Consider the following 27,819-nt stretch of genomic DNA (forward strand, 5'->3'; position numbering starts at 1 on the left):
CTCATAGCTACCAATATATCAAGTACATTATTACAGAGAACAGGTAAATACTAAGTATTAACTTTATCATTTGTACATCGGATGTCTGTGAGCATTTGGAACTTTCAAAACGTTTTTCTAAATGTATTTTTTACCCCACTGTTTCCAGAATACAACTGAAACAAGTATTGTGATTAAACAACCCCTACTCCCACAGCCACCCCCACAAAAACTAGGAAAATGTCTAAGTCTTCACTACATTTCAAAAGCTGAACAATAATCTGAAGATCACATTTCAGGTTAGATTCAGAAGTTATTAATGAAATTTGGCAGCTTTATGTCATCATCTTGTGCTAGCAAGACACCAGCTTAGAGATTTTTAGCTTCAGACGCTCAGGAAGAAATTAAATCAAAACCAGATACAGCCCAGTGATGGATGATATTTACCTCTGTTCTGCCTTGGGTAACACTCCCCTAAAGTCAGAATATGCACAGGTACTACCCTCCAGAGTCAACAGATGATCAGTGGAGTTAAGATGCTGCAGAGATCTTAGCAGTAAGTTATTGCAGGAAGGTACAACAAACAAGGGAAATGAATGGGAAAACTGAAGAACATGAAGAAAGGCAGCATAAAACTAAGTCAGAAAGAAGAAAAGAGTTTAATATGACATAAAAGAGGACAACTAAAAGGGAACTAGAGAGAAAAAAAGTAGTGGATTCATCACAAATACAGTATTATGTTTGAAGAAAATCATGTCAGTTTCCTTTGACTTGTTTTGGGATGTTTTGCATTATATCTGTTGCAATGGGGTTGAGTTTGCTTTGGCTGTCAGAGATGGCAAATTTCAAAACTAAAGAAGTATAGAAAACAGACCTTTCTATTTGAGATTCATTCAGAAACAATATACAACAAAATTCAAATTGTAGGACCTCATAAAATGATTCTGTTTTTTTAGACAAGAATTGGACTTCAATTAGAGACAACACCTGTATTCAGGGTGGTTATAGTAGGAGCACTGGATTTAGAGTAAGAGGATGCAGGTTCAATTTCCAGATCTGCATCTTAATATTTCTGTGATTACAATCCTGTGATCATGTATTTTGACCTAGTCCAGCCCTGATGTTACAGGTGAGGAAAGTGAGGCCCAATAGGTGAAGTGAATTGCTCAAGGTCACATGGGCAACATTTGGTCACCTTTCAGCTTCTTAACATAAGGAAAAAATGATAAGGAAAGATGTGTTGTCCCAATAGGTGAAGTGAATTGCTCAAGGTCACATGGGCAACATTTGGTCACCTTTCAGCTTCTTAACATAAGGAAAAAATGATAAGGAAAGATGTGTTGTCCCAATAGGGTCAATTTCCATTAAAATTTAATATCATTAACACTCAGATTTGAGCTTCTTCCAGTCAGATAGCAAGTGAGCTGGAAATTGACATAATATATAAAATAAATTATAGTAAAAATTTTAGACCACATACTGAAGCAGCAAACTGAATAGGAGGAGTCATTTCACAAGAAAGGCTAAGAGCTGATTGACTGTTTAAAGCCTTGGGGCACTAAGTTTATGTGTCATGTCTCTTGTTAAAATAAAACTATACATCTATCTCCCAATTTAAGCTATGTGAAAAACCAGATTTATGAGCTATATTACCAAGAAGTAGCACATAGTAACTAGAACTCTCAAATAATCACTCCAAAACCCAACAAAAAACAAAAGTTGTATAAAGCTTTCAATTAAAAACAAAAACCATGAAACATTCAGAAGTAATTTTGAAGGGCTTAAAACAAGATAATCATGGTCTTCAACATGAATCCAGGTAGGAGAAAACCTAAGTACAGTAAAATCTTTATTTGGAGGGCCCTATGTAGGTTACTAGCCCACCAACAGAGAGAAACTAAGACACAAAAGGCCCTTCAGTACATATTGAACACCTTGGCCTAGATCAATTGCTCTTTCAATTAAATTACTTTTGTGTAGCAAATTGCCAGTCACAGTCTTTAATCTGGAACACATCCTATAAAAAGATCCTTCTTCAGTCTCCTTTCCTAGATGCCTTTCACACTAGTGCCTCATAATAGGACATACTTTTTTTTCTATAATCACATACTCATCAGGCCCATCCACTTTCCCTCTAAACTCCCAAGAAAGACACTGAAGCTGTTGGTTGCTGTCATCCCCAGGTGCTTAAATCTTTGTTATCATACTACTTCCACTTTTATCACTATAGCACTGTCCCCTGGGAATTGTGGATTGGTCATTATTAGGTCATTCCCCTAGGAAATTTTCATGGGAGCACTGACCTAGCAGTCCTAAGACCTGTGATTGTAGATCTTTCTTTGACACTTACTAGTCATATGTGAAATCTTGGCCAGGTTCTTTCATGTCACTGAGGCTGTTTCCTCATTACAAAATAAGAACAATTCTTGCCCCTCCTATCTCACAGGGGTGGTGAGGCAAGACAATTTTCATGAAAATGCTTTGAAAACTGCAAAGAACAGAAGCATGTTACTATTATCCAGAGGCTTGGGAAAGTCCATGGCATCATAATCTAGAGCTAGAAGGTTTCTCAGAGACCATATGGGCCACTCTCTCTTCCCCACCATCTTACAGAGGAGGAAAACTGGGGTCCATGGATGTAGAGAGACACCTCCAAGCTTAAACAGTGTTTGTGAGAGAATTTGAACCCAAGTCCCTCTGACTCTGACTCTGAAGCTGGTGCTCTTTCCCTTAAATTATCTCACAGTTCTCAATAGAACCTTTGATCTATTAGCCATAACTTCTAGATCTGTAGAACTGCATCTGTCACAAGATGATTTTCCTTCAAACTGACTAGGTCTTCTCTCTCTTTACAGAATCAAGAGGACTTAAGGAAACTGAAACGTAAACAAATCAAAAGGACGGTGGTGGGGAATTTCCAATACACAGAAAATAGAAAAACTCTGAAATAAGAGGTAAAATAGATGCACCCTCTATTAAGGACAATACTCAGGTAATAGAACAATCTATTCTTCCAATTGTGACTATTGAGATATTACTAAAGATAAACAAGAATGTGGTTATTTACTTTCTAAAAAGATTTACTTTATAAAAGTGGTCAACAGAAGTGATCACCAGGGACAGCTAGATGGTGCAGTGGATAGAGCACTGGCCCTGGATTTAGGAGGACCTGAGTTCAAATCTGGCCTCAGACACTTGACACTTGCTAGCTGTGTGACCCTGGGCAAGTCACTTGACCTCAATTGCCTCACCCAAAAAAAAAAGAAAAAAAAGAAGTGATCACCAGAAAAGAATATCCAACCCAGTCATGGTTCTTTTTTTAAAGTGGTAAAATTTTTTTTCTTAGTAATTAAAAACTTTTCCTCCCACTGAAAGCATTAGGTCTTAGAAAAAGTAGGTGGATGGAAAAGTAGGATTTCATATCCTATTTAAAGAGATGAAGAAAGATACAGTGAAACAAGTATGAAAAAAAAATGCTGAAATTAGTTACTGATTTTCTCTATGCCTTGAGCCCAAGTCACTGGCTATTTCTTGTGAGAGCAGCAAAAACACAAGAGGGTAGTGGGGTGGGAGAAAGGTAGTGTTGGTCCAAATGAACTATTAAGGTTTTCCAGAAAAACAGTCTAAGGGGAAAAGTTAAGGTATACTTTACAATATACATAATTGGTAGATGTAAATAAATTGCCTATAAAATATTTGTTTCAAATGAGCAGGAAATACTATCAATTTTGTGCTTTAAAGTTCAGACTGAACTAGGGGTGTCTCACAAAATTAATAACACCTCATATTTATATGGGGCTTTATGGTTTATCAACTATCTTTTCCTCATAACAAACCTGAAGGTGGATAACCTAAGTAGTAGTAGTGCCTTGCCTATCGTCACATAGTAAAATTAAGAGCTGGGCTTTTAAGGTAAGTTTTCTGACCCCAAGTTCTGTACTTCTTTTATTATTTCACACTGCTTCTGCATAGAAGTAAGCTTCATTTTGCAGCTTTCCTTTTAAAAATATAAAGTATAAATGAAAAATCAGCTAGGCTTCTCACTTCATCCACAAAATACTATCCTGGTGCTAAATATTAAAATCTTATTCCAAATAAGTAAAAAAAGTATCCAAATTTAACAGGGAAAAATGATACCAAACAAAACCATGATCTATTAAGATTTCAGGCAGAGGTTCTACATTAACTAAAACCATTCTGTATTTTTATTCATATATTTTGTGGTGTTCACATATTTTTTTTTTGTTTTTGTACAGCAAACATAACACTGTAGGCCATGAGAAGCTGCAGCACTATTGTTTAATAGCAGCAAGTTATATTTTATATCAGGATATCTGAATAATAAATAGTCTGTTTCTTTGGATGTGAATGTTTAAAATGAAGTACTGCTGCAGCTTCATAATGTGATTGCTATTTCACAGAGCTTATACACAAAAATATATATGCAATCTTTGTCTATATTTTATACAAATACAACAGTAGTTTGTGAATACATTTTAAGTACATATACATGATAAGCAATTTGATTTCCCATATCACAGGATAGCAATTTTAAATGCAAGAGACATATACAAATTCAGTCTGGAATGCAGGGTTTTGTGGGTTTTTTTTTTCTATTTTGACTCAAAACTTTATCATTAGAATATTTTAGCGTTCAAGTCCAAACACTTTTTTTTTTAACTACCTTAATACAATATCAGCAATTCAACTCACGTTCGGGTACGACATCATCCTTTTCCTAATGGTTTCCCAGTTTCTTTTAAATTCAAAGGGCTTCTAGTAACATACAGTATGTTCTTCACTCCACACTATATATATAAAAAAGCCCATTATTCATTTTAACTAACAGTCATCTTATGAACAAAAGTTGGGCTTGTTCTGGTAAGGTGTGAATGTCCAAGATTTTCCTTTTGCAAGTGCATATGAATACATTGTGGTGTTGTAAAAGTTCGTTAATGACAAATTAAGTCACAGTATAAAAATATATCATACACCTATAGGTCTAATATAGTCCTTTTTCTATGGGTAAAAAGACATCTGAATGAGACAGGAAGGTTTGTAGCACCATGAGGAGTTGTTTCCCAAGTTACATTAGCAGCATGATCCAATAGAACAATATTGCAGGAGTGTTTCTGAGAAGATAAACATTCATTCTGGTTCAACTGTACCACTGAAGCTTATACTGCAAAGTGTTTATATATGATTAGCAATAGTTCTGTGTCATTTCTAGGGCTAGATAACTGTTATCAAAAGACACTGCCTTCCAACCATAGAGCACTGACAACCTTATTGCATAAGGGCCTTAAGGATCACTTAAATACGCCTTTAACTATGTTGGTTTTATTCTGTCTTGCTGTATAGCGGTTGAGGATCTTCAGGATAAACCTACATAATGTTATGTAAGTCTATATAGGAAAATAAAAATCAACAGATTCTCTGTGGAGTAGGATGTGTAGAGAGATGGCTGCTGAAACAGAGCATGAGGAAAAAGACAAAGTTAATATAGGCACCTACTTATCATAGATTTATAATAATCTATCATAGCTAATTATGAATATTTAAGATAATTGTTTAAAAGATCTCCTCCAAAGTCACTACATCATATGGTTTTTCAGTAGGCTAGGAAAAAACTTTAATGGCCTGGGGTATGGGTGTGTATATGTTTTAATGTACCCGGGGAAGACAGTGTGTTTTGAAACATGGAAATCTAGTTTGAAAAATTGTAAAACCTCATGAAAAAACACACTGGATTCTGTGCAATATAGCAAATTGATAAGAAAACACTGTAAAATGTACCTGTTTAAAATTAAGTCTACCATTTTTGTACACAAAGCAATATATGAAAGGCCTACATATATGTAATCTAATGGCACTTGAAACAAATAATAAAGATTTTATAATAAAAAAGCATAACCTATAAGACAATTTCTTAAAAGGTTTAGGTTTTCTTTTTTTTTGAAAGTGCTATATCTTGTAATATGTGTAACATAGAGGTTGACCAAGCTTTATTTTTTAAAAATATTGGCCTATAATACAAGTATTGCTCACTAGACAAATGATCCTGAAAATATGTACTCTTTAACATTCATTATTAGCTTAAAATAAAGCACTCAGCTCTGGCTCATGTTTCAGTCAGTATATGGTTTTTAAAAACCGCTACTGTCCAAATTAACACAATATATCACTATATTCCACAATTTTACTAATAATAAAGCACAAGCAACAAGTAGACAAAAAAATATAGTTTTGAAAGAAACACTACTTGAAATTAAAGAGTTGCACAAAGAGTGGTGCACGATCAGCCAGGACACATAAAATATGATTTTAAAATTTGAACTTGGTATTAGGGCTTTAAAATGGAAATTTTAATAGTGGCCAATAGATAAAAAGATAATACTCACAATATACTAATGTGTTAATATTGCTTACATATCAATCTGCTTCCATAGAGGCATACTTCTGTGTTCAGTGACAAAAAGTGAAGTCACAAACAGAAATTCTAATTGAATGGGGTTCCATATATTGTCTGAGGTCCAAACTTCCAAGTGAAATATTTTTATTAATTTCCATCACCACCTCCACCCCCTTTTTAAAACCAAGCTAAGGCACTACCAAAAATATTAAGAATAATGATTCTGGTTAATGGAAGATGAAAACAGCATTGGCAATAAGTTGTTGTTAGTCAAGTCTAATTGTAACAAACATCAACAGATAACAATATCTTTTTTCAGAATGTAAGAGCCAATCCTGTGCCATATCCTGGTCAGAATTCTGTGCAGTTCAAATAAACTAGCATGTATTTTTATAGGTGCTCTTCCCAAATTGCATTAATGACTACTATAGCCAATTTTAAACTAATTAGGCTAGATTCTCTCCTATTTTGAAGTATAATTTCAAGCCTATGGGATTGCAATAGGCGAAACTGGGAAATACGTGAAAATTAAGAGTATGCTAGTTTAACACTAGTGTCCCAATAGATGTTCTTCCATGTATTTGAATTACAGGTCTTCAAAATATGGGAAGAATTAGGGTTAATATCAACATATTGCCATACCCCACCTCCAAAAAGGTCAATTAATCCTGGTACTCCCTTTATATTAGGAAAAAAAAATACAGCCTACAAAGGCCAATGTCTCAATTCATTAATCCACTCCTACTGTTTAAAAACAAATGACAGAATAAAGCAGTGATTCCACATTTGCTATTTAATTTATAGTTGCTATTTAAAAATATATATTTTCTATTTCTTTGTGCTCTGTCACCATTTTTTTCTTAACGTGGCGAGAAAAGCAATATTGAACACGAATCATTCAGCTACAGTTTTAGATGAGCAATCTGTTTCATAGAAACTAAAGGAAGCAGGAAGCAGAGCTAAGCATCCACTTTCAGAGCAAACAGTCACCTACACAAAATGTTTAGTGACAGTTTGAGAATGTCATAAAAGGTTTTTCCTCAGTAACACATCTCGTTTTAATGCCTTTGGAAGAAATATTTTTTATAAAAAAGTTATTTTTAGCAATAAAATTTAAATATAAGTATAAAAAAACTACACCTGTATATTGCTCCCAGGATTAACAAAAACAGGAGCAGGATAAAATAAGTAGGAGCCGTAGCTCCTTAAATGGGAACAATTTTGTTTTTGTGAAGTGCTATATATACAGTGAAACCCCCTATTTACATTATTACAATTTACATTTCCTCACAATTTACACCTCCTCTCCCTGCCCCAAGTTTTAAAATATGCTATGTTGCTACTGTATTAGATTCAGTAATTTGCACAAATTTCTCAGAAATTCTCGGGACAATACCCCCATTATTTGAGTGAAACTAGTCCATTCTAGCATGTGCTGTTCTGCTGAGTGCTCGGCACAATTTTTCTTTTTCCTTTTTAAAAAAAGAGATCCACAGTTCCTCTGACAATCCCATAAACCTCATAAGGCTACCTATAAAAAAGTCTGCTGGGTTGAATTCCAGCTGATAATGAGGAAAGAGCTTTAATATTTTGTCCTTTGAGAAGGTACTTACTCAAAATGGGTAAAGACCATCTAATTCAATTAAGATCCTTATTAAGCACCTATAAGGTGGCAAGGCACTTGACTTGGTGATTGCAAAATGTTCTATGGTTACTGAGACTATATTAACTAGGATTTAACTTGTTCAACTTTAATTTGTCTCGTCACTTTCTGCCTACTTGTAATACCCCCTCCCCATTTCCTGGAGAAGTGTAAAAGTGGGGTTTTACTGTATATGTTTAGCCATTTATAACTTTGTATAATGCCTCCAAGATACTTGCCATGCACTTAACTTAAAATTCCTTATTACAAATGGCAAGAAAAATATGCTTTTACCGTGGGATTGGGCAGGTGTGGGGAGAGGGTTGAGATTTTTTTTTTTGTTGGTTTTTTGCTTTTGGCTCTTAAGACTGGGGAAGAATTAGAGTGTATTAAGTAAAAAGTGGTGTAAGCAATATGCTTTTACTTTACTCCTAAGAGTCCTGTTTTAAACCTTGGCAACAGGGGAAATTGTCCCTAACCAAGTTCCCGGGGTTAGCAGGTGTGATTAATATCTTATTGCTCAGGAGAATCACACCATACAAGCTGAGAAGATCCATCCTACTACAAACATACCTGACATTTGCAAATCTACACTGGCTCTCTGATTGTTGGCTAATTGACAATCAATGTAAAGTTTCTGGCTGGACCTGACCCACACTTTGGCTGTGAAAGGTGGAAAAGATTGATGAGGTCTACGGATTTGAACAGACTCTGAAGACTCCAATATGCCTTAATTTTAATACCACTAAGATGAAAGACAGCAAGTTAAGAAGTTGAAAGTTGAAAAATGACAGAATAATCTGTGGTACTAATTAGTTACTGAATACTTTTTTTCAAGGTCAATCATTACGTTCTTCCTACCAGTGCCATGAAATAGTATTATTTCATGTCAGAATGAAGATATTTATTGACTAGAAGAGCATTATTTCTTGAGAATACTGTTGCTTTGTGTTTAAATGGCTGTTTTAAAATAATCTTAATGTTTTAAAATAAAGACCACAAATATTTTAGCCAGACAATAGCAAGTCTTCAAAACATACTGACCTGAAATTGTGATAGCAAATAAAAACATTTTTTTTGCCACAAAAATTTGGATTCTTAATTCATAAGAAACATTTAAATTATGTATCAAATCAAAGCTACTTAATAATTTAGGAAGTCTCCAGGTATCCCTCAAAATTTTGAAAATTAACATTAAGTTGAAAATCTTTTTTTACTGAGCCAAACATTAATGGGTAGAGCCATTATTATTGGATAAAAATGAAAGGATTAATGTCTGAAAATTTTTAACAGGGGATATACTGAAGTTTAACAGTAATGGCTTTTCTATATCAATTATTTTGTAAAGCACGTCAATTGGCAGTGAAAAGACGACAAAACACTTTGAGACTTAACCAAGGTAAACATAATTGAACACAAACGGTTTCAGAGCTCATTAAAAAAGTTAGTTTCAATTTCTTACTGGCTTAATGAGATTGGTATTATACAAAATAAGCAGATTTTATAATGTCTTAATGTAGGCACTACATTAAAAATGGTCACCTAAGGCATTTCTACAAATAAATTTTTTAGTAAGACAGCTTTCTGAGTCCTATTGGAAAGCTTGGTGAAAGCGTGGTAGGGTGGTGGTTGTGCTTAGACTGCTTGTGAAGGCTGCTGACAGGGAGTGCAGAGAACCAAGGCCTATACTGTTTGCAGGATCTTGAGGATCCTGGGTCTGTGGTGGAAGCTGAGCCAAAGAAGAATGTGTCTCCTCTTGGGAATAGCTCAGTCCAAGATTCCCCACCGATACAGAAGGATTATAGGGTGGGCCATTTACAGGTATGAAATTGAACAACTGGGAAAAATCCAAAGATGATGTGTTTAGAGGTTCACTAATTGAAATGGAGCTTTTGGATAAAGACAGTTCCCCAGATCCATCATCTAGGGGTCCTACTTGAGGCTCCAAGCCTAGTTTAGATGAAGATGCTTGAGAATCCTGGGATGAGGAAGGCATACCACTTTGTAACTCCATTAAGTAACTCTCAATTTCCCCTTTTAATGGCTGTTCTTTTTCAGGCATAGAAATTGCATATGAGGTAGAACTGAGTGGATATTTCAAAGATAGATGGTGGGAAGGGTGAACAGATTCCATATCAATTGGGCATGTCATTCCCAAAGGTAACGATGTGGTGACCATTTGGTGTGCTGATCCAGAACTCTGCATGGACTGAATTTGTGTATTATAAAGATTTAACTGCAAAGTGTTTGTAAATGGCTTTGATGTTAGTTCACTGGAAGGTAAAGACATCACTGGAAGCAGCTCGTCTTTTATAGGCACAGAAACGTTGCAGGTAAAGGGATCTAGAAGGTCCATTGGTTCTGTTTTGACCTTCAAAAGTTCTTGATTGTGACTCTTTTTCATATGCCGAGTTAAATGATCTTTCCGTCCAAACCTTTGTGCACAGTATTGACAAAGGAAGTCCTTTCTTCCAGTGTGCACAACCATATGTCTACGGACGTCCTTGCGGGTATAGAAACGGCGATCACAGTGTTCACACTGGTGCTTTTTTTCTTTCACCCCACCAGAAGACTTGCCTGCGTGAGTTTTGAGGTGCTCCAAAAGCACCCCTGTACTTTCAAAAGTCTGCAAACATACCTTACAGGTAAGGTCACCACTTGTTGCAGCATGCAAGGCCAAGTGACGTTTAAACCCAAGCTTGGTATTATAGTTCTTGCCACATTCTTCACACTTAAATGCTTCTTTGTTGGGGTTGTGAGTATGTAGGTGATTCTTTAGATGATCTTTTCGGTGAAACATTTTCTCACAATAATTACACTTGTGGGTTTTCTCAGGAGAATGAGTAGCCATATGCCTTTAAACACAGATATATTCTGTAAGTAATTATTTTGATCAAAAATCACATGTGCTCACTTTTAAAAAGGAAGCTAAAATCCTATGCTAAAGTTTCTTCCCAACAGAACCTTTTTAGCTTACAATATGATACTACAAGGATAACTGAACATATCTAAGTTATAGCAAATCTGAGCCATTTAAGTTGTCATTATAGTTTTTTGCTGGCTTTTAGCCAGCGTAACAAAGGCAAATAGGTAAGACTGAACATACTCACGTAAATGTCCATAACCAAAAATTCTCAGTCCATACACTTTTCTTGTAGCAATTCCTTGTACAAATGGAAATTCTATTCTTATTAAGCTCTTTATTAAAAAAAAACCCAAAGACATTAACATATAAAATAATGCAATTTTGGAATTCTAAAAACAATCCAAAATCTAATTTACTTAACATTTCCTCTCTGCAAATCAGCTGAAGAATGTGTATACAAATAAATACTTTTACAAGGGCCTAAAATGGCCAACATAATAGAAAATATAATCTGAAAGATAAAGAGAGTTTAATACCTTAGTAATTTGTACTTAGAAACAAAGGCCTTGGTGCAGTCTTGTTGCGTGCACTTGTAGGGCCTCTCTCCTGTGTGAGAGTATGAATGAACCTTTAATTTCTCAACACTGTTAAAGGCCTTGTCACACAGTTGGCAAGGAAAGTTTTTTCTTGGTTTGGTTTCACCACGCTTACGTTTCCCTGAAGGGACTTTCTGGGTATCTCTTACTTCTGACAAATCACCAGGAATGACAGTGGCCATCGCAGCCTAAACCAGGCCTTCTTGTTGGACACTTGGGAACTGCCCAACTCCACTAAATGATTTAGCTTTAGATGGCTTCTCAAGTTTCATGTGGTCGTAAAAGAAAGCAAAAGGGGACTGGAAAAAAAAATAAGAAACAACTAGTTTGTAACTAAACTTAATTTATTTTTTTTAAAGTTTACTTGCTATGTGATGCTTCTGAATTTAAAAAAACCCATAAAACTGGATTCAGCTGGTCTAATGTAATATCTGTAGATTTCTTCACATTTGTTAAAATTATATATAAATGCATTGCTCAGGATGAACAGTTCCATATCTGCCTTGAAACTCCACCTAACCAACTTTACATTTTGGGATAATAATAGTGTTTTAGAGAAATCATTGGAGACATCCACACAAAATTAATATGAAGAGCTGCATTATGTCGGCTTCATTTTTTAAAAATAAGGGATTAGGAGTACATACATCTGAATAAAAACAAATATTTCAGTAAAAATTTCCCTCAGTGCTATTTAGTACTATTTTGAGATGACTGTATAATAAAAAAATAGGTAAGGCTAGGTGAAAACACTCATGTATCATTTGGCACACTGGAAGAGGCTATTTATTTAATGGACACTGAAGGCCTGAAAGAGTTAATGTACTCCCCCAAAATGAACAATTTACTCCTCTTACCAGGATTATCACACCCAATAGGCTTTCTGAGTTCAAGACTGGAAATGTCTTATCTTCGTAACAAGTCTGCATCTTGAAATGGTAAAATCTTGTGAAATTTAAATTAGGTCAGGATCATGGCTCCTTGTCATTATTTTGGAAGGATCAAAGACCTTGCTTGGGGCACAATGTCTGCGCAAGAACACCTAAAAAACAGTAAAACTGAACTACTCACTATATGAGGTGATTCAAGCTGACAAAAATGTTTCTGGGTCAGAGTAACTGAATTTATAACCTATACTGGGAAGATGTATATAATGCATTGTAAAGTATGTGGTTTAAAAAAACACCAAATACCAACAAGGATCTTAAAAGAACTTCATAAACATTAATTTACAAGAAATTCTTAAATGGAAAATAGAAAGAACTATACAGCTTGGAAAAACTAATACTGAAAAGGTAAATGGCTTGCCAATATCAAGTATTTAGTAAATATGTAACTATGAATTGTCCTACAGTGTCCAAAAGACAATACTTCTCCAGTTCACTAGAGTATACACAGAAATAACTTAACCTGGCATCTATATTTTAAAAAGGTCAGTTTCTGAAGTAAAAACCGAAAACAGCTGAATGCATACATTGTTACCTATTTTGGATTTAATTTGCTTTTTTCATGGTATTAACACAGAAAAAAATCCTTTATAACACTGTTGTTATGTGATAAAAATTCTTACTTACAAACGATCTACTGACATTATTTGGCTCATAGCTATATAGCTCAAAAGGACGCCATGGGACACCTAATCTAATCTCCTCTTTTTACAGTTAAGGAAACTGAGACCCTGTCTGCAGACATATTGTTTTCTCAGGACACAAAAGGACCCAGAGAACAGAGAGCTATAAGCAATAAATAATGTTGCTGTGGTGGCCTGGCCTTACTATATTTTAGCATCTAGATTGTGACAACACAAATAAAAGGGCAGGATACCAAGCTATTCATCCAAGTGTGTTATCTAAGTGTACGCCAAAAACTTAAATGAAATATTCCATGAGTATCCAAATAACTGAGACAGTGCTTTGAAGCACCTTTCCTTGAGTGTGAGTATAGAGTTAGGAATCACTGCTACTGACACTGCTAATTACTCACATGCTCTATTTCTATTCTTTCTCAAGAAAGCCTGAAGGATCTTCAAAAATTCCTTTACTTTGATCTTCCCTAATTCAGTAAGAGTTCCTATGTATCCCTCAGAAATTCCTAAATTAATAATTTTAATTAGCTATCCAGCTAGTTATGCCTTCATAGAATGTTTCAAAGTATATCTGCCATGTCAGAATCTCAAGGACATATTAGTCTGATTAACTATTTCCTATCAATAACACAATACTTTTGTGTACCTATAAAACAAATGGGACTAATTTTCTTCTACTTAAAAGTCAACATGCCTAAGTTGCTATGTACATATAATAGTCAAAGGTTTTTAGAAATTGGCTATATTTTTCATATTATGTGACCTAACCATAACAAATATAATTTTGGTTTGGACTAATTAAAATAAATTTTAAGTTGGTGAAATGTATTGAAAAAAAATCAAAGGTGTGACTGTGAAAATATGTACAAATATCACCTTGACACTTTAGACAATAGTTCACCTTTTGGTTTTTAAGTGTTACTCCTTTAAAAGAGTCAGATACTTTTACACCTGGATGTACATACTGAGCAATGAAGAATGATTTCAACACTGATGCTCAAATATTACAGTTTTCTAAGACCAGCTGAAAATATTTTATGAATAATAATGCCTATCTGTACTTAACAGAATACCAAAATTCAAAGTATAATTTTTTTTGGCGTTTTCATAACTGCAGGATAAACATAAGGTTCAATATCTAATAATAATTGCACATATTAAACAGTAAATACATACATTAAGTGATGACATATTAGGCTATATCTTAGATACATACATAAAAGAGAATTACAATGGTTTTGCTCAATGCACACCTGATGATAGCTGGTAAAATCCTCAGATACTGATCTTAGCCAGTCCCACTGACTCTTCTTGGAGGAGAGCAGAATCCAGTACTTCCCATTTTGGCTGATCTATAAAATAAAAAAAAAGAATGGACTATACACTAACAGAACCAGCATTTCTATAAATAAAGGTAAAAGGTAAGAAAAGTGTGATTTAGTAATAAGCACATGCTTAGATTTCATACACTACTAATTGTTCATGCACTAATATCAAATGTATATACTCTTAATTCTAAGTGAATTTATGAGAAAATAACAAGATAAATCATTTTGATAAATGTTACTTCATAATACTATTTAAATAAAATTTCCCATTCTTAAATTTATTTAATTATTTCTTATTCATTTATTTATTTAAAAAAGTTAAATCTAGCACACTTGGCTACTAAAAATACTATTAAGAAATATTTTTTAAAAATTAAATTGAAAGATTTGTAACCTAAGAATGAATATGAATCTTGCCAATATTCAGAATAATTACTACTAGTGGATTTCCCAGTATTTTAAATTTAAAGTTAATTAATCCTCTAAAGGGAGAGGAACTAGAGCTATGATTTCACTAGAAAAGGGAACTCCTGGGATGAGAATATTCCCTTGACTAATGAAGATCGCCTTCTCTGCAGTTTAAAATCTCTTCACTGCCCAAACCACTTCGACATTAACAAAATGACACATAGGCATTATATGTCAGAGACAAGTAAATTTTGAAATCTAGTCTTCCTGGTTCTGAAGCCAGGTCTTTATAGCACAGTTATTAATCAACATTCTATAAAATGAACGAAAATGTGGCATAGAAAAAAGCATGAAAATTTGTTCACAAGAAATTTTCAGAAATATTTATGCAATGGACTAATACTTGGAATGAAAACTCTGGGGTCTGAGAGCACAAACCTGGAACCTAACAAAAACTCAGGAGGATTCCACTTTAAGAAACACTGTGGTCTATTGGTAGAGAAGTTGATGCAGTAGAAAATAGTGGATTTGAAGATATAAGGCTGGATTAAAAACCTAGCTCTACTACTATCTATGTGACATTGGACAAGTCATGTCATCTCTCTGGTCAGCATTTTCTACTTCTATAAAATGGTAACCTCTGCAGTTCCTTCTAGTTCTCAATCTATTCATCTTATAAAAGGAATGAACTGAAGGTGAGGAAATTAAAACTAAATCCAACTTTGAGAATGTCAAATTCTCTCAGCATTGGTTTTCTCATATCCAGTACCTCCCTCTTTATTTCTCAGAATGGTATTTATATTAAAGATAGACAGGAACAATCTTGTGTTCCTTGGATTTATTATTTCATTGAGTTAAACATGTTGGTTAAATGGGAAAAAAGTCAAACCGCAATTTAAATTTTTATAGAACATTGTTGGAAAGTAATCTCATAGTAGCCCCCAAACAACCTATTAATGCAATATGATTTCAACAGATTAAAATCAAGCCTGGAAAAAAATGTAAAAAAAAAAAGGTAAGTTTGTGTTAGTAAAATTTATTTACAAGATATGATAGGAATGGAAAAAAAAACATTTAGGAAAATCTGATGCAGCATGTGGCACAGGCACAGGTAAGCAAGCAGTGAATGTTTGAGACATATTATTCAGAAATAAATATTGGAAAATAAAATATGAGGTCAATGTAAATTAAATGATAACAAACTATAAGGTAAGAATAACTTATTAATGACCAAGAACTAAAATCCTTTAGTAAAACTGCTAAACACAAACCAAACTACCTCCTCCCCCCATTCAAATTTTCATACAATTTCTAATTCTAAAAGGCAATATTATTTAACAAAAGGTCATTATTAAAGCATTGTATAAAAGGCATTACTAAGAGCACATTAGAAAAAAGAAATGGATATATGATACTTTCAAATGGAAGGTTCAGCTCCTGATTAAAAACTTTTAAAGTTAAAGAAATAAGTCTGCGTTCTTTTGCAAAGCAAAGAGCATGCATAAATAAGGTACCAGATTATTGCAAATCAAACTTTTAGGATGATAAAATTCAACCTTGCAAATACTTACTTGCCCAGGACAAATTGTGAGGTTTTAGCAGAAGAATAAGTAATAAAACAAATGTTGTTTATTATGTAACTTATATAGCTTCAGTGAAGAAGTTAGAGTAACACAGAAAATTTTATGGGCCAGTAAACTTTGTGAATTTATTTGCAAGGCTAAAATAGTTGCCAAGTCCCTTTTTCTCTCCATTTGAGTTGACAGGTAGCATCAATAAAGAATTTAGGATACTCAAATCTTCCTTTAAATAAGAGAGTATCAAAAATATATTAGCGTACTTAGAATTTTAAGTCTACATATATCAGCTGGTAAAATTAGGAAGATTATGAAATCTGAAATCAAAGTCAATGATAAAGAAACAATTCAATTCAATCTTTTCGATTCAATGTAAGGAACATCAGTTAAATTCTGATTATGTGCCAGGCACAATGCTAACCACAGTAAGAAAAAAATGAAATGGTCTTTGCCTTAAAGGAGCTTACTTACATTCCAATTGGGATATGACATGTACACAAGTAAATAAATACAAAAGGATAGATAAAATCAACTTCAAAAAAAGGAGTGATAAAATAGCTGGGGGGATCGGGAAAAGCTTTGTGTAACAGGTTTAGCTGTGAGATTGTATCTCCCCCCCAATTTATAAAACTCTCAAGTGCAAGAGACATTTAAAGTATATGAAACTATTCATATCGAATATACATAAGCTGTTTTTCAATGGTAAAACAATTTATAAGTTCAAGTACTATATAAATGTGAGCTATTACTAGACTAAGTTATCGAGCATAGGGACTGGAACTGTGAAGAACTCTTTCTACCAATCCAGATCAGTCAGTGGAGAAATGTTTATTATGTGCCTATTGTACGACAGGCACTTTGCTGAACACAGGGGCTACAGATGATGGCAAAAACACCATCTGTTCCTTTCTTCGAGGAGTTCACATTCACCACTTTCTCAGCGAATTATAGTCTTAGTGAGTTGCCTGCGAACACTGAGAAGTTAAGAAATTCATCCAGCAGGATGACATGGCCAGCATGGAGCAGAGGTGGGACCTGAACCCAGGTCTTCTTGGCTCAAGAGTCTAGTTCTCTCCGTTCTACCGTGTTACCTCTCAACCTGTCTACAAGCCTCAAATCTTGAATCATAGTTATTTTTTAAAGTTCTGTATGGCTTTTATCAAAATCAGGAGAATACAATCCTGCTAAAAAGTTTATGTCCTAAACTATGGTGAACAGAAAACAATAATGTAAGAATTATGACATTCACTCTAAACATTAAAGTCTATTTTCAAGTTACTAATTGCCTTGTAGGGCATCTAAATAGATGCTAAACTAGAGGAAACAAGAAACTAGTTAGACCTAGTTATTTCTTTATCCTGATATGATAAACACGAAAAGTATGGATTGTGTTCATATACAATGAATTACTATTTTTGGAGGGGGTGGGGCAATGAAGGTTAAATGAGTTGCCTAGGGTCGCACAGTGTCAAGTGTCTGAGGTCACATTTGAACTCAGGCTGGTGCTTTATCCACTGTACCACCTAGCTCTCCCCAATGAATTAATATTTTAAGGTGGTATCTCTATACTCTATTTGTTGGGATATTTTGTAAAATTTCTACATGGAAATACCATTCAGAGAACTGGACCATAACAATGGTTGTTCAGTTGTTTTCAGTTGTGACCAATTCCTCATGACCCCATTTGTAGTTTCCTTGGCAAAGATATTGGAGTAGTTTGCCATTTCCTTCTCCAGCTCATTTTGCAAATGTAGATACTGAAGCAAGCAGGGTTAAGTGACTTGCCCAGAGTCACACAGCTAGTAAGTGTTTGAGGCTCGATTTTAACTCAAGAAGATGAATCTTCCTGACTCTAGGCCTGGCACTCTCTCCACTCTGCCACTTAGCTTCCCCAGAGAATTGGACCATAACCTCTAGCAATTCCCTTCTATTATCAAAGCTCACTATTTTTTAAAACTGATGGAAGGTTCTTTGTCTTCATTGAAAAGAAAAAAAGCAAACCATTGCAAGAGTGAAAGTGTATGTGCCATACCATTTCAAATTGCTATTATGAGGAGCCAACACTTCAGAATATGCTTCCAAGGTTTGCAGGCACCAAAATACAGGCTCATTTCCACTGTACAAGTTAATAATGGAAGTTAGTCATATGCAATTACAAAAATTTTGGGAAATATCCATATATATACAATATATAGAATCTTCATTTTACATTTTCTAAAAGTGCATCCTGAACAGTAAAACAGACAATAAAATAAATAATGTATCAAATACGGGATTTACTAACAAATATTCCTCTTACATGAAAAGAAAGAACGTATGGTATAATTAATTTATTTTTTAAATTTCCCAGTTCTATGGTTCAATAATTGATTTATAAATTCCAATGAGACTTACCTGTATCCATAGTTCCTTAAAAATTTAACAAAGTAACATGCACTTTTCTAATAGAATGCTATTGCTAATCTCAGTTTAAGTCTTATAATCATGTCAATCACAAAAAAACCTTAATAAAAACATTTAATTAAGAAAAAGCATTCATTTGAGACATTTATAACTGTATATACCAATATAAAAGCTTTCCTACACCTAAGTAATGTAATGTAAATAAGATGGATTGGAAGAGAAAACTTACCGGGCTTGTAGTACACTTCAATTTGCATGTTTATTAACAGGCAGCACACAGATTTGAAGGGTATAGAAGAAACTACTCATCTTGTGGATATAACAGATTATGGTAAAGCTATAGCACACTAACAGTTGTTTTTTTAAATGCAATGTGTTTTGTAGTTCCAAAAAAAATCTCAACATTCCTCAATTTTTTTTCCTTTTAGTAGAAATCTAATATGGATTATAAGCACATTTCCTAACTGTGGGTAATGGGCCAAAACTATTAAGGCAATCACCTCTGATACTGAGCTCTTTCAGTTTAGGAATTCTTCTTCACATCCCTCTGTCTCTCCCATACCAAGGTCAGGTCCAATAGTGGGGAACCCTGTTGCCTCTGACCCCAACTAACACTGAATTTCTCTAAGCTTTGAGTTTTAAAAATGCCTACCTGCTTAAAACTTGGTTAAAAAATATAACTATATGTAGAATACAAATAAAAAATAGTTTAGTGTGAAAACTTTTTTTATGTCTCAATTATTTCTCTAATACTATAAAGTTACCAGAAAAGAAATATATACTTATCTTACAATTACAAAAGCCTAAAAAAACCATAATACAACTTTGAGTATGTTAAATATCCATAATGGAAAATGTCCCTAGTAGAGTATTCATTTACCTTTAAAGGTTGGAATTAATGTAACCTATAGAAACAATATGATTTAGTGAATGCAATACATAAGAGAAAGTTTAGGAAGCCAAGATTGTTTTTTCTGGTTTCATCAGTGATTTATTGGCTCACTATATAAAAACTATAGCCTCTCTGAACCTTACCTGGCTCTGGAAGCTTAAGGTTGTTTTTTTTAAAGTCTTGTAAATGCACTCTTGTTTATTCCAATAGATATCACTTTGTTGCTCATTACAACTGGTTTCATAACCATGAATACTTGAGTTATAAAGAATGTTCTCTTGGTTTTACCAGTCTTCCCTTACTCATATGAATCACTTGCCATAATGGAAGAAAAACACTCATACTTTTTAATTCAGTTCCAGTATTCTTTTTTGTTCTGAATCTATGTTTTTTCATCCATGGTAGGGAATTCCAGGTGTGAAAATTCCTTTGTTCAATGAAGAATGGGAGCTCTTCTCTAATGAAGTCTAAGAGATGTGACCAAGATCTTCTTGACTTTGTTTTCCCTCTATGCTGTGCTGCCTTGCCATAAACAACACAGCAATTACAAAAGGGAGTCAGGGAGCACAGGCTGACTAGTTACAGAAGCAGCAACATTTAACATAAACATTTTTTCTTTGAAAGAAAAATCTCAGTTTTGGTAAACAAATAGTGGATTCCAACTGTTTATTTACAAAGACAGAAAAACAGGTGACATGCAAAGAATTATGCAGTGTCTTGTATATGGTAAGAGTTTAATAAATATTTGTTGATTGGGGGACATTTTGAATTTATCTTGAGCAATACTTGGAAAATTCCACAACATAAGAATTAATAATCTTCTTGAAATTCCTTATAATTGGATTTAATCTATTTGGGTCCTGTTACTCAATATTTCTGTTGGCTAATGTTTAGAAATGTCTCAAGAGTTTAAAAAATCCTAAAGGTAAGGCAATTTGGTGTGTTGGACTGAGCACTCACTTTAGTCAGAAGACTTTGGATTCAAAGTCTACTTCTTATATGGGTCTCAGATTCCTCATCTATATAGCTAGATGGCTTCTAAAGTTCCTTCAAGCTCTAGATTTATGATTTTATGATCTTATGAGATGTGTTGGCTAAGCTGTATCTTAATTGCATTCTCCTCTCCCCAATTTGTTTTAATTTGGGACTAAGTAGAAAAATTAGGTTATCCATCTCTCAAGGATGTTTTAAATCAGGATATAGTTGTCTTAAATTCTTTAGAATGGGAACAAAGAATCTCATGAAGTTAAGAATGTACAAATCCAATATACCGATTCTGAATTTCAATGTGTCATGGTGGTCTGCTGAACTCCTTGCTGGTCCAGTGGTTAGGATTTGTTACTCTCACTATCTTGGCCTAGGTTCAATTCCCAGCCAAGGAAGATGTTTTGCTTGTTATCATAGTGGTAGAAGTGGTAAATATTCTTGTCTGTCACAGAGATACCTTGGACAGGGAGCTACAAGCTTTTAGGAGGATGAGTTTGGAGTAAAGAAGGACTTGAGGACTTTTTTTTGTTTTTGCACTGAGTCCTGGTTTCTTCCCGAGGACACAGCTTCCTCGGCCAACATTTCACTCATATTACATGATTCACTCATGGTAGGGGAGCTGGAATATCCCTCACCACTTCCAGGCTCTCCCTCTCTCACCACTGCTCAGTAACCTCTTCTCCTTTGAGGTTCATTCAAATCACATTTATCACCCAATCAAGATTCTAGTGGCTGTTATCTATCTAACATTTTCTTCAACAAATTCAGTTCCTGACTCAGCCTGTCTCCTGCCCAACTCCTGACCTCATACTAGGGGACTTCATCATACATACTGATACACTCTCAAATACACTAACATCCCAATTCCTCATTTTGTCTGACCTTCCTCTGTTCTACTCAGCTACACACAAAGACAGTCATACCTTTGATCTTGCCATGGCCCATTCCAATGAACTGGAGACCTAGCTCAAGTTTCTCCCTACTCCATTCCAGTATTTGAACATTTCCTGGCAGATAGTAAGTGCTTAATATTTCTTGTTGTTCAGTTATTTCAGTTGTTTCTGATTCTTCATGACCCCATTTATGGTTATCCTGGCAAAGACACTAGGGTGGTTTGCCATTTCCTTCTCCAGCTCATTTTGCAGATAAGGAACTAAGGCAAACAGTGTTAAGTGACTTGCCCAGGGTTACACAGCTAGTAAGTGTCTGAAGTTGGATTTGAACTCAGGAAAATGAGTCTTTCTAATACTTATTGCCTTAGTAAATGCTTGTTTTCATACTCTACTCAGCTGTCAAACTGATCTTCCTAAAGCTTACTTCTCATTACCCCCATCCTCCATTCAATCAACCTTGAAGATCAAATATACAATCCTCTGGTTTTTAAAGTCCATTATCACCAGGCCCCCTGCTACCTTTACAGTTTTGTTACAGCATACTCCCCTCCATAAACTTTACCATCCATGATTCTGGTCTCCTTTCTGTTCCTCAAACAAGACACTATCTCCTGACTATGTATTTTCACTGGCTATCCCCCCAAGCCTGGAACTCCCTCCCTCCTCATTTTGCCTCATGGCTTTTCTAATATCATTAAGTCTCAGCTAAATTCTCAGCTTCTGCAAGACTTTCCGGGTTCTGCCTTCCCTCTGAGATTATCTCCAATTTTTCCTGTATCTATCTTGCTTGTACATTGTTTGTGTATTGTCTCTTCCATTAGACTGTGAGCTCCTTGAGAATGGGAACTGTGTTTAGTCTCTCTTTATATAACACTTAGCACAGTGTGTGGCACAGAACAGTTACTTAATTTAGGGGGTGGTCTGGTCTGGAGATGCAGTTCCAGGTAGTAGGAAAGAAGGCAGATCTGTGATTTTTGTCAGGGATGCAGATCAAAACCCATCTTGTAGATAAGGAGCCTATAAATTTACTTCAGACAAGTTAAGTAATTTTCCCAAAGTCACAAAGCTAGTCAATGTTAAAGGCAAGATTAGAATCCCAGTATCTGTCTATCTGTCTGTCCCTCCCTCCAATCTCTCTTTTGGGCGGGGCAATGAGGGTTAAGTGACTTGCCTAGGGTCACACAGCTAGTAAGTGCCAAGTGTCTAAGGCTGCATTTGAACTCAGGTCCTCCTGAATCCAGGGCCTATACTTTATCCACTGTGCCACCTAGCTGCCCCCTCTCAGTTTCTTTTAATTCCAAGTTCAGAGATCTGAGTTCTATAATTATACTACACCTCTTTGTGCAGCCAACTCTAAATGTTAATCAAATTTGTTCATTCTGATCCAGGTTAACCTCACAAGATTAATCTGCCCACCCACCCACCCCCAATGAGAGTCTCTCTTGTTTCTCCAGGGAAAAAAAGCTGAAGTACATGGCAGTGGTTGCTAGAAGATTAACTCTGGGAAATGCTTGATGTAGAATACTTTTCAATTACAGTTCTAGGATCCAGAACCTTATCCACCCTTCACACTCTTGGGGGAAAGCAAGGAATTCCACCATTCCTATTAAAGATACATTTCTTGTCACTGGTAATTTTCAGATGCAGTACAGTCAACAGTTTCCCTGGTTTGCTCCCTTCTTAAGCACAAGTCCAGCCTCAACACCAGTGCTATTTTTCCCCATACCTCTTCTCTTCCCTCCTCCTCACTCCCCAAGAAACAAATTCCCAGACACTAGATATAGAGATTCCTCTCATCACAGTCATTCTACTTCACCATTAAAGTAAACATTCTGGAATCACAGTGATCATGCTTGGTTGCTCCCCAAGTAAGCAGTCATAGCTTTGGACCCCATATTTTATTTTTTGACAACATACATTTTAGTGATTTCTTTTGTTTTATACAACGAATATAATAATTGGTATTACGGAAATTCTGGCTTATCTTTGATAGATCTTGCTTCTTAAATCCTAGTGTATTCTAGTTAATTATTCCTGTCCACCCTTCCCCCTGTCTACCACTCTAGCATTCTCTCTTATTTACTTTGTAAGCAATCTGGAGAACAGCACAAAACGTAGCTACTTTCCTCATACTAAGAAATAACTGAATGATAAATTATTATTATATCATGAGAAACGAAGAATGTGAAGCATTCAGAGATACCTATGAAAACATTAAAAAAGTGATAAGGGAAGTAAATGGAACCAGGAAAACAATATTCACATTTACCACAATAATGTAAAGAAAAAACCAAAGAAACCCTGACAGACATTAGATTCCTAATCAATTAATTCAGTGACTAAATGTACCTTCAGAGGACAAATAATTCACTATGTTACCCTACTCTTGGCAAGAGAGGTGTAGGCTATAGGTGCACACTATGGCATACAGTGCCAGACATGATCATGTTGCTTTGTTTTATTTAACCATATTTATTTGTTTTGGAAAAGATAGTCACTGGAAAATAAAAACAAAATTTTTAAAGGGTATCATTTTTTTTAATGGCTGAGAGATTAAAGTCCTATTTATAATGGTATTTTCCTATCAGCTTGAAGGGAAGATAGCAAGCATTTATCAAGTACCTGCTATATGCTTAGCACTTTACAACATTTGATCCTCACAATAATGCTAGGAGATTGGTGCTTTTATTATCCCATTTTACAACTGAGGAAACTGAGGTAGAGATTACATAACTTGCCTAGGGGCACAGAGTTAAATAAGTGCCTGAAGCTAAATATGAACTTGGGTTTTCTTGACTCCAATGCACCTCCTAGCAGCCTGTTAGAAACTAGAACTATATATTCATAATAAGGAGTAAGTTTCAGGGAAGCAGGAAAATTAAAAGGCTTGGGTTCTCCTGAATGTCCAAACCTGGATCTATGGTGAAATAAAATATCAAAAAATTATAAAGTGAAATTTGGATCATTCAACAATTTGGACAAATTTCAACTTGCTTCTATCTGTAAAGATATTCATGAATTAAATTATGGATACTGGGAAGGAGATAAAGGAACACCGCAAGCCAAATATTCTCCATGGGGGAAAGACAGATAAACCTGTTTACAATCCCAAAATCTATACTGTCACCTCCATTACCTGATCCCTGCTTAAGTAGTTCACTGACAAACTCATTAATTCAACAAATATTAATTCCTACCTACTATTAACATGGCAGCTAGATGCTATGAGATGCAAAATACAATTTGACTATAAATGAGATGTTAAACTGAATTAAACTAGATTCATAAATAGCAAAATAAGAAAACAAAAGATAACACAAAGAAGCAATATAGGGTCTAAAGAGTCCAATAAATGGAGAACCAATATGATATATAGGGGATGGGAAATTAATTTTGGAGTCAGAAAAACCTGGGGTCAATTCTGGTTTCTGACACATACTACTTATATGATCATCAGAAAGTTATTTAATCTTGTTATGTCCCAGATCTAAGATTATTAATTAAGGTAGATTATACATGAGAAGGAAATTTTCTTTACTGATGAAATTATAGGTCTCTGCAAACAACAAAAAAAGATACAAAGGAGAAGTATTACAGGAACCCTTTTTTTTTTAAAGGAGAAATCACTAAAGACAAGAAGGATTAGAGAAGGCTTCATAAAGGGAAAAAGGTGAGCTATAAAACTTTTTATTTCCATTTTATAGACAAAAGAAGTTTAGGCTCAGATAACTTATATGCCTTGCCAAAGCTTAAGAGGCTGGTAGAGTAGAGGTTCAAATTCCACTCTTCTCCATGCTTCTTCTAATACATGGACTCTGCTCTTGAAGAATGTGAAGGATCTATGTAGGGAGAAAGTTAGAGAACATTCAGGTAAAGGGAACAGTATAAGCACAGACATGAGGGTAAGAACAGGAATGTCTTTTTGGGAAAAGTATGTATGAAAGGCAATGTGGTGTACAGAACAGAGAGCCAGCCTCCTAGACAGGAAGGTCCAGATTCAAGTTGTCTCTAACACAGACTATGCGATCCTGGGTAAATTGCTTAATCTCTTGGTGCTCTAGCCCCTAGCTTCTTAAACTGTGGGTTGTGACCCCATATGAGGTCAAGTAACTGAATGCGGCAAGAGTAAAAGGTTATGTAGAGAAGGGGCAGCTAGGTGGCTCAGTGGATAAAGCACCGGCCCTGGATTCAGGAGGACCTGAGTTCAAATCCGGCCTCCGACACTTGACACTTACTAGCTGTGTGACCCTGGGCAAGTCACCTAACCCTCCCTGCCCAAGCCAAAAAAAAAAAAAAAAGGTTACACCTATTTTATATACCTACATACCTGGGGTTGTGTAAAAATTTCTTGGGTGAAAAGGGGTCATGAGAGGAAAAAGTTTAAGAAACCCTGCTCTAGGACAACTCTTAAGAATAAGTAATAGAGGAGGTCCAAACCTTCTCTGGCAGAAGGAATTTCTTCATCAGAGTATTTATGATACTAGTGAAACCACAATTTTAGTCCTTATCTCTATAAATATGTATATGGAAAATATGCAAATATCTAAGAATAAGAGATATGCCTCAATAAAAGATCAAAAGACATAAAGTAGAAAATTTTCCAAAGAAATGCTATCACTGATTATAAGAAAAAAATCCTTCAAATTACTAATACAAATACAAATTTTTGAAACTCTGAGGTTTGATTTTAAAAAACCATTAGGCTGGCAAAGATGACAAACAATGGGAATACCCAATATTGGAGGGGTTGGAAAGGAGAGGGGCACTAATTCACTGTTGCTGGAGCTAGAGATTGATCAAGTCCTTCTGACAAGTCACCAAACTGTGCTTGCCCTTTGACTCATCAGTACTATGAAAAGGTATATATCCTCCTCAAGGATGAAAGAACTTACATGTCCAAAAATATTTATTGCTACACTTTTTATTGTACAAAGGAGCTGGAAACAAATTGGTGGCCTTCAATTGGGAAAGATCTGAACAAATAGTATTATTGTGTTGTAAGAAATAATGAAAACAAAAACAACAACAAAAAAAGAAATGATGAAAAGGATATATTCAGAAGAACCTTAGAAGACTTGTATGAACTGATGCAAAATAAAGTGAGCAAAACCAGAACAATTTATACAATGACCTATAGTATACTAAAAAGGAAAAATCAGAAAGACTTAAGAACTCTGATTAATGTAGTGAACCATTACAACTATAGAAAATTATTAATGGATTATGCCTCCTATGTCTTGACAGAGAGGTGCTGGAATATAGATGCAGAAAGAGATATACATTTTCAGACATTACTGTGTTAATTTGTTTTGTTTGATTTGGTATAAGGGAAGGCATTTATTTTTGTACAGGAGAGTTGAGTGGTGGTAGTGATAAAAAAAATTGATAAAATATTATTAACATGCACAAAAAAAGCAAAAAGAGAGTTCAGAAAGGGACAGTTTTCAGAAAAGGCAATGTTAGCCTTGGAAGAGTTTATTAAGTCTTTACTATGTGTGAGGGATACAAAGAAAGGCAAAAAACAGGCTCTGCTCTCAAGGAGCTCACTTTTAAAAGTGTAGGATGGCATGCAAATAATTATGTACCTACAAGATATACATGAGGTAATCCCAAAAGAAAGGCACTAGCATTAAACGAGACCAGGAAAAGCTTCTGGTAGAAAGCATATTTTTAGCTGAGACTGCAAGGAAGCTGGTGAAACCAGGAGGCAGAAATGAGGAGGAAGAAGTTTCCAGGAATGCAGAACATCCAGTAAATATTCAGAGTTAGGAGGTGGAGTATCTTGTTGGAAGAACCTAAGGAGGCCTATAGATCATAGAAAACATGGAAAGAAGTAAAGTGTAAGACAACTTATTGTAAAGATAGGAAGGGGCCAGTTTATGTGAAGGGCTTTACAAGTGGATTTTTACATTTAACCTGGAGATATTAGGGAGCCATTGGAATTTACTGAAATAGGGGTGGCATGCTCAGTCTTATGATTTATAAAGATGACTTTGATAGCTGAGTGGAGAATAGACTTGAAGAGGAACTTAAGGCAGGGAGGTCAAGCAGAAGGCTATTCTAATAATCCAGGTATGAGGTGATTATGACTGCCCAAAGGTAGTGGTAGTATCAGAAGACAGAATGGGGTATATATGAGAAATGTTGTGAAAGTAGAATTTATAGGACTTGACAGCAGATTGGATATTGAAGAGAAGGTGAAGAGAGACTAAGGAATTGAAAATGACACCTGGGTTGAGCGACTGAGTGAC

General features: G+C 35.0%; 1 protein-coding gene across 2 annotated transcripts in view; it reads right to left on the minus strand.

The window, feature by feature from the left end:
• Window positions 1-4,177: 4,177 nt before the first annotated feature.
• PLAG1 (PLAG1 zinc finger) overlaps window positions 4,178-27,819 on the minus strand; it is a 72,604-nt gene continuing 48,962 nt past the window's right edge. The window contains exons 2-4 of one of the 2 annotated variants that reach the window (XM_043976404.1): window positions 14,334-14,432; window positions 11,436-11,794; window positions 4,178-10,888 (exon numbers count right to left, since the gene is read on the minus strand). In XM_043976404.1, coding sequence (XP_043832339.1) covers window positions 9,625-10,888; window positions 11,436-11,677 — 1,506 coding nt within the window. In that variant the 5' untranslated portion in view covers window positions 11,678-11,794; window positions 14,334-14,432 and the 3' untranslated portion in view covers window positions 4,178-9,624. The remainder of the gene's footprint in view (window positions 10,889-11,435; window positions 11,795-14,333; window positions 14,433-27,819) is intronic. The other variant, XM_043976412.1, reaches the window with a different exon arrangement.

Source organism: Dromiciops gliroides, chromosome 1 (assembly GCF_019393635.1).
Source record: "Dromiciops gliroides isolate mDroGli1 chromosome 1, mDroGli1.pri, whole genome shotgun sequence".
NCBI lineage: Eukaryota > Metazoa > Chordata > Mammalia > Microbiotheria > Microbiotheriidae > Dromiciops > Dromiciops gliroides.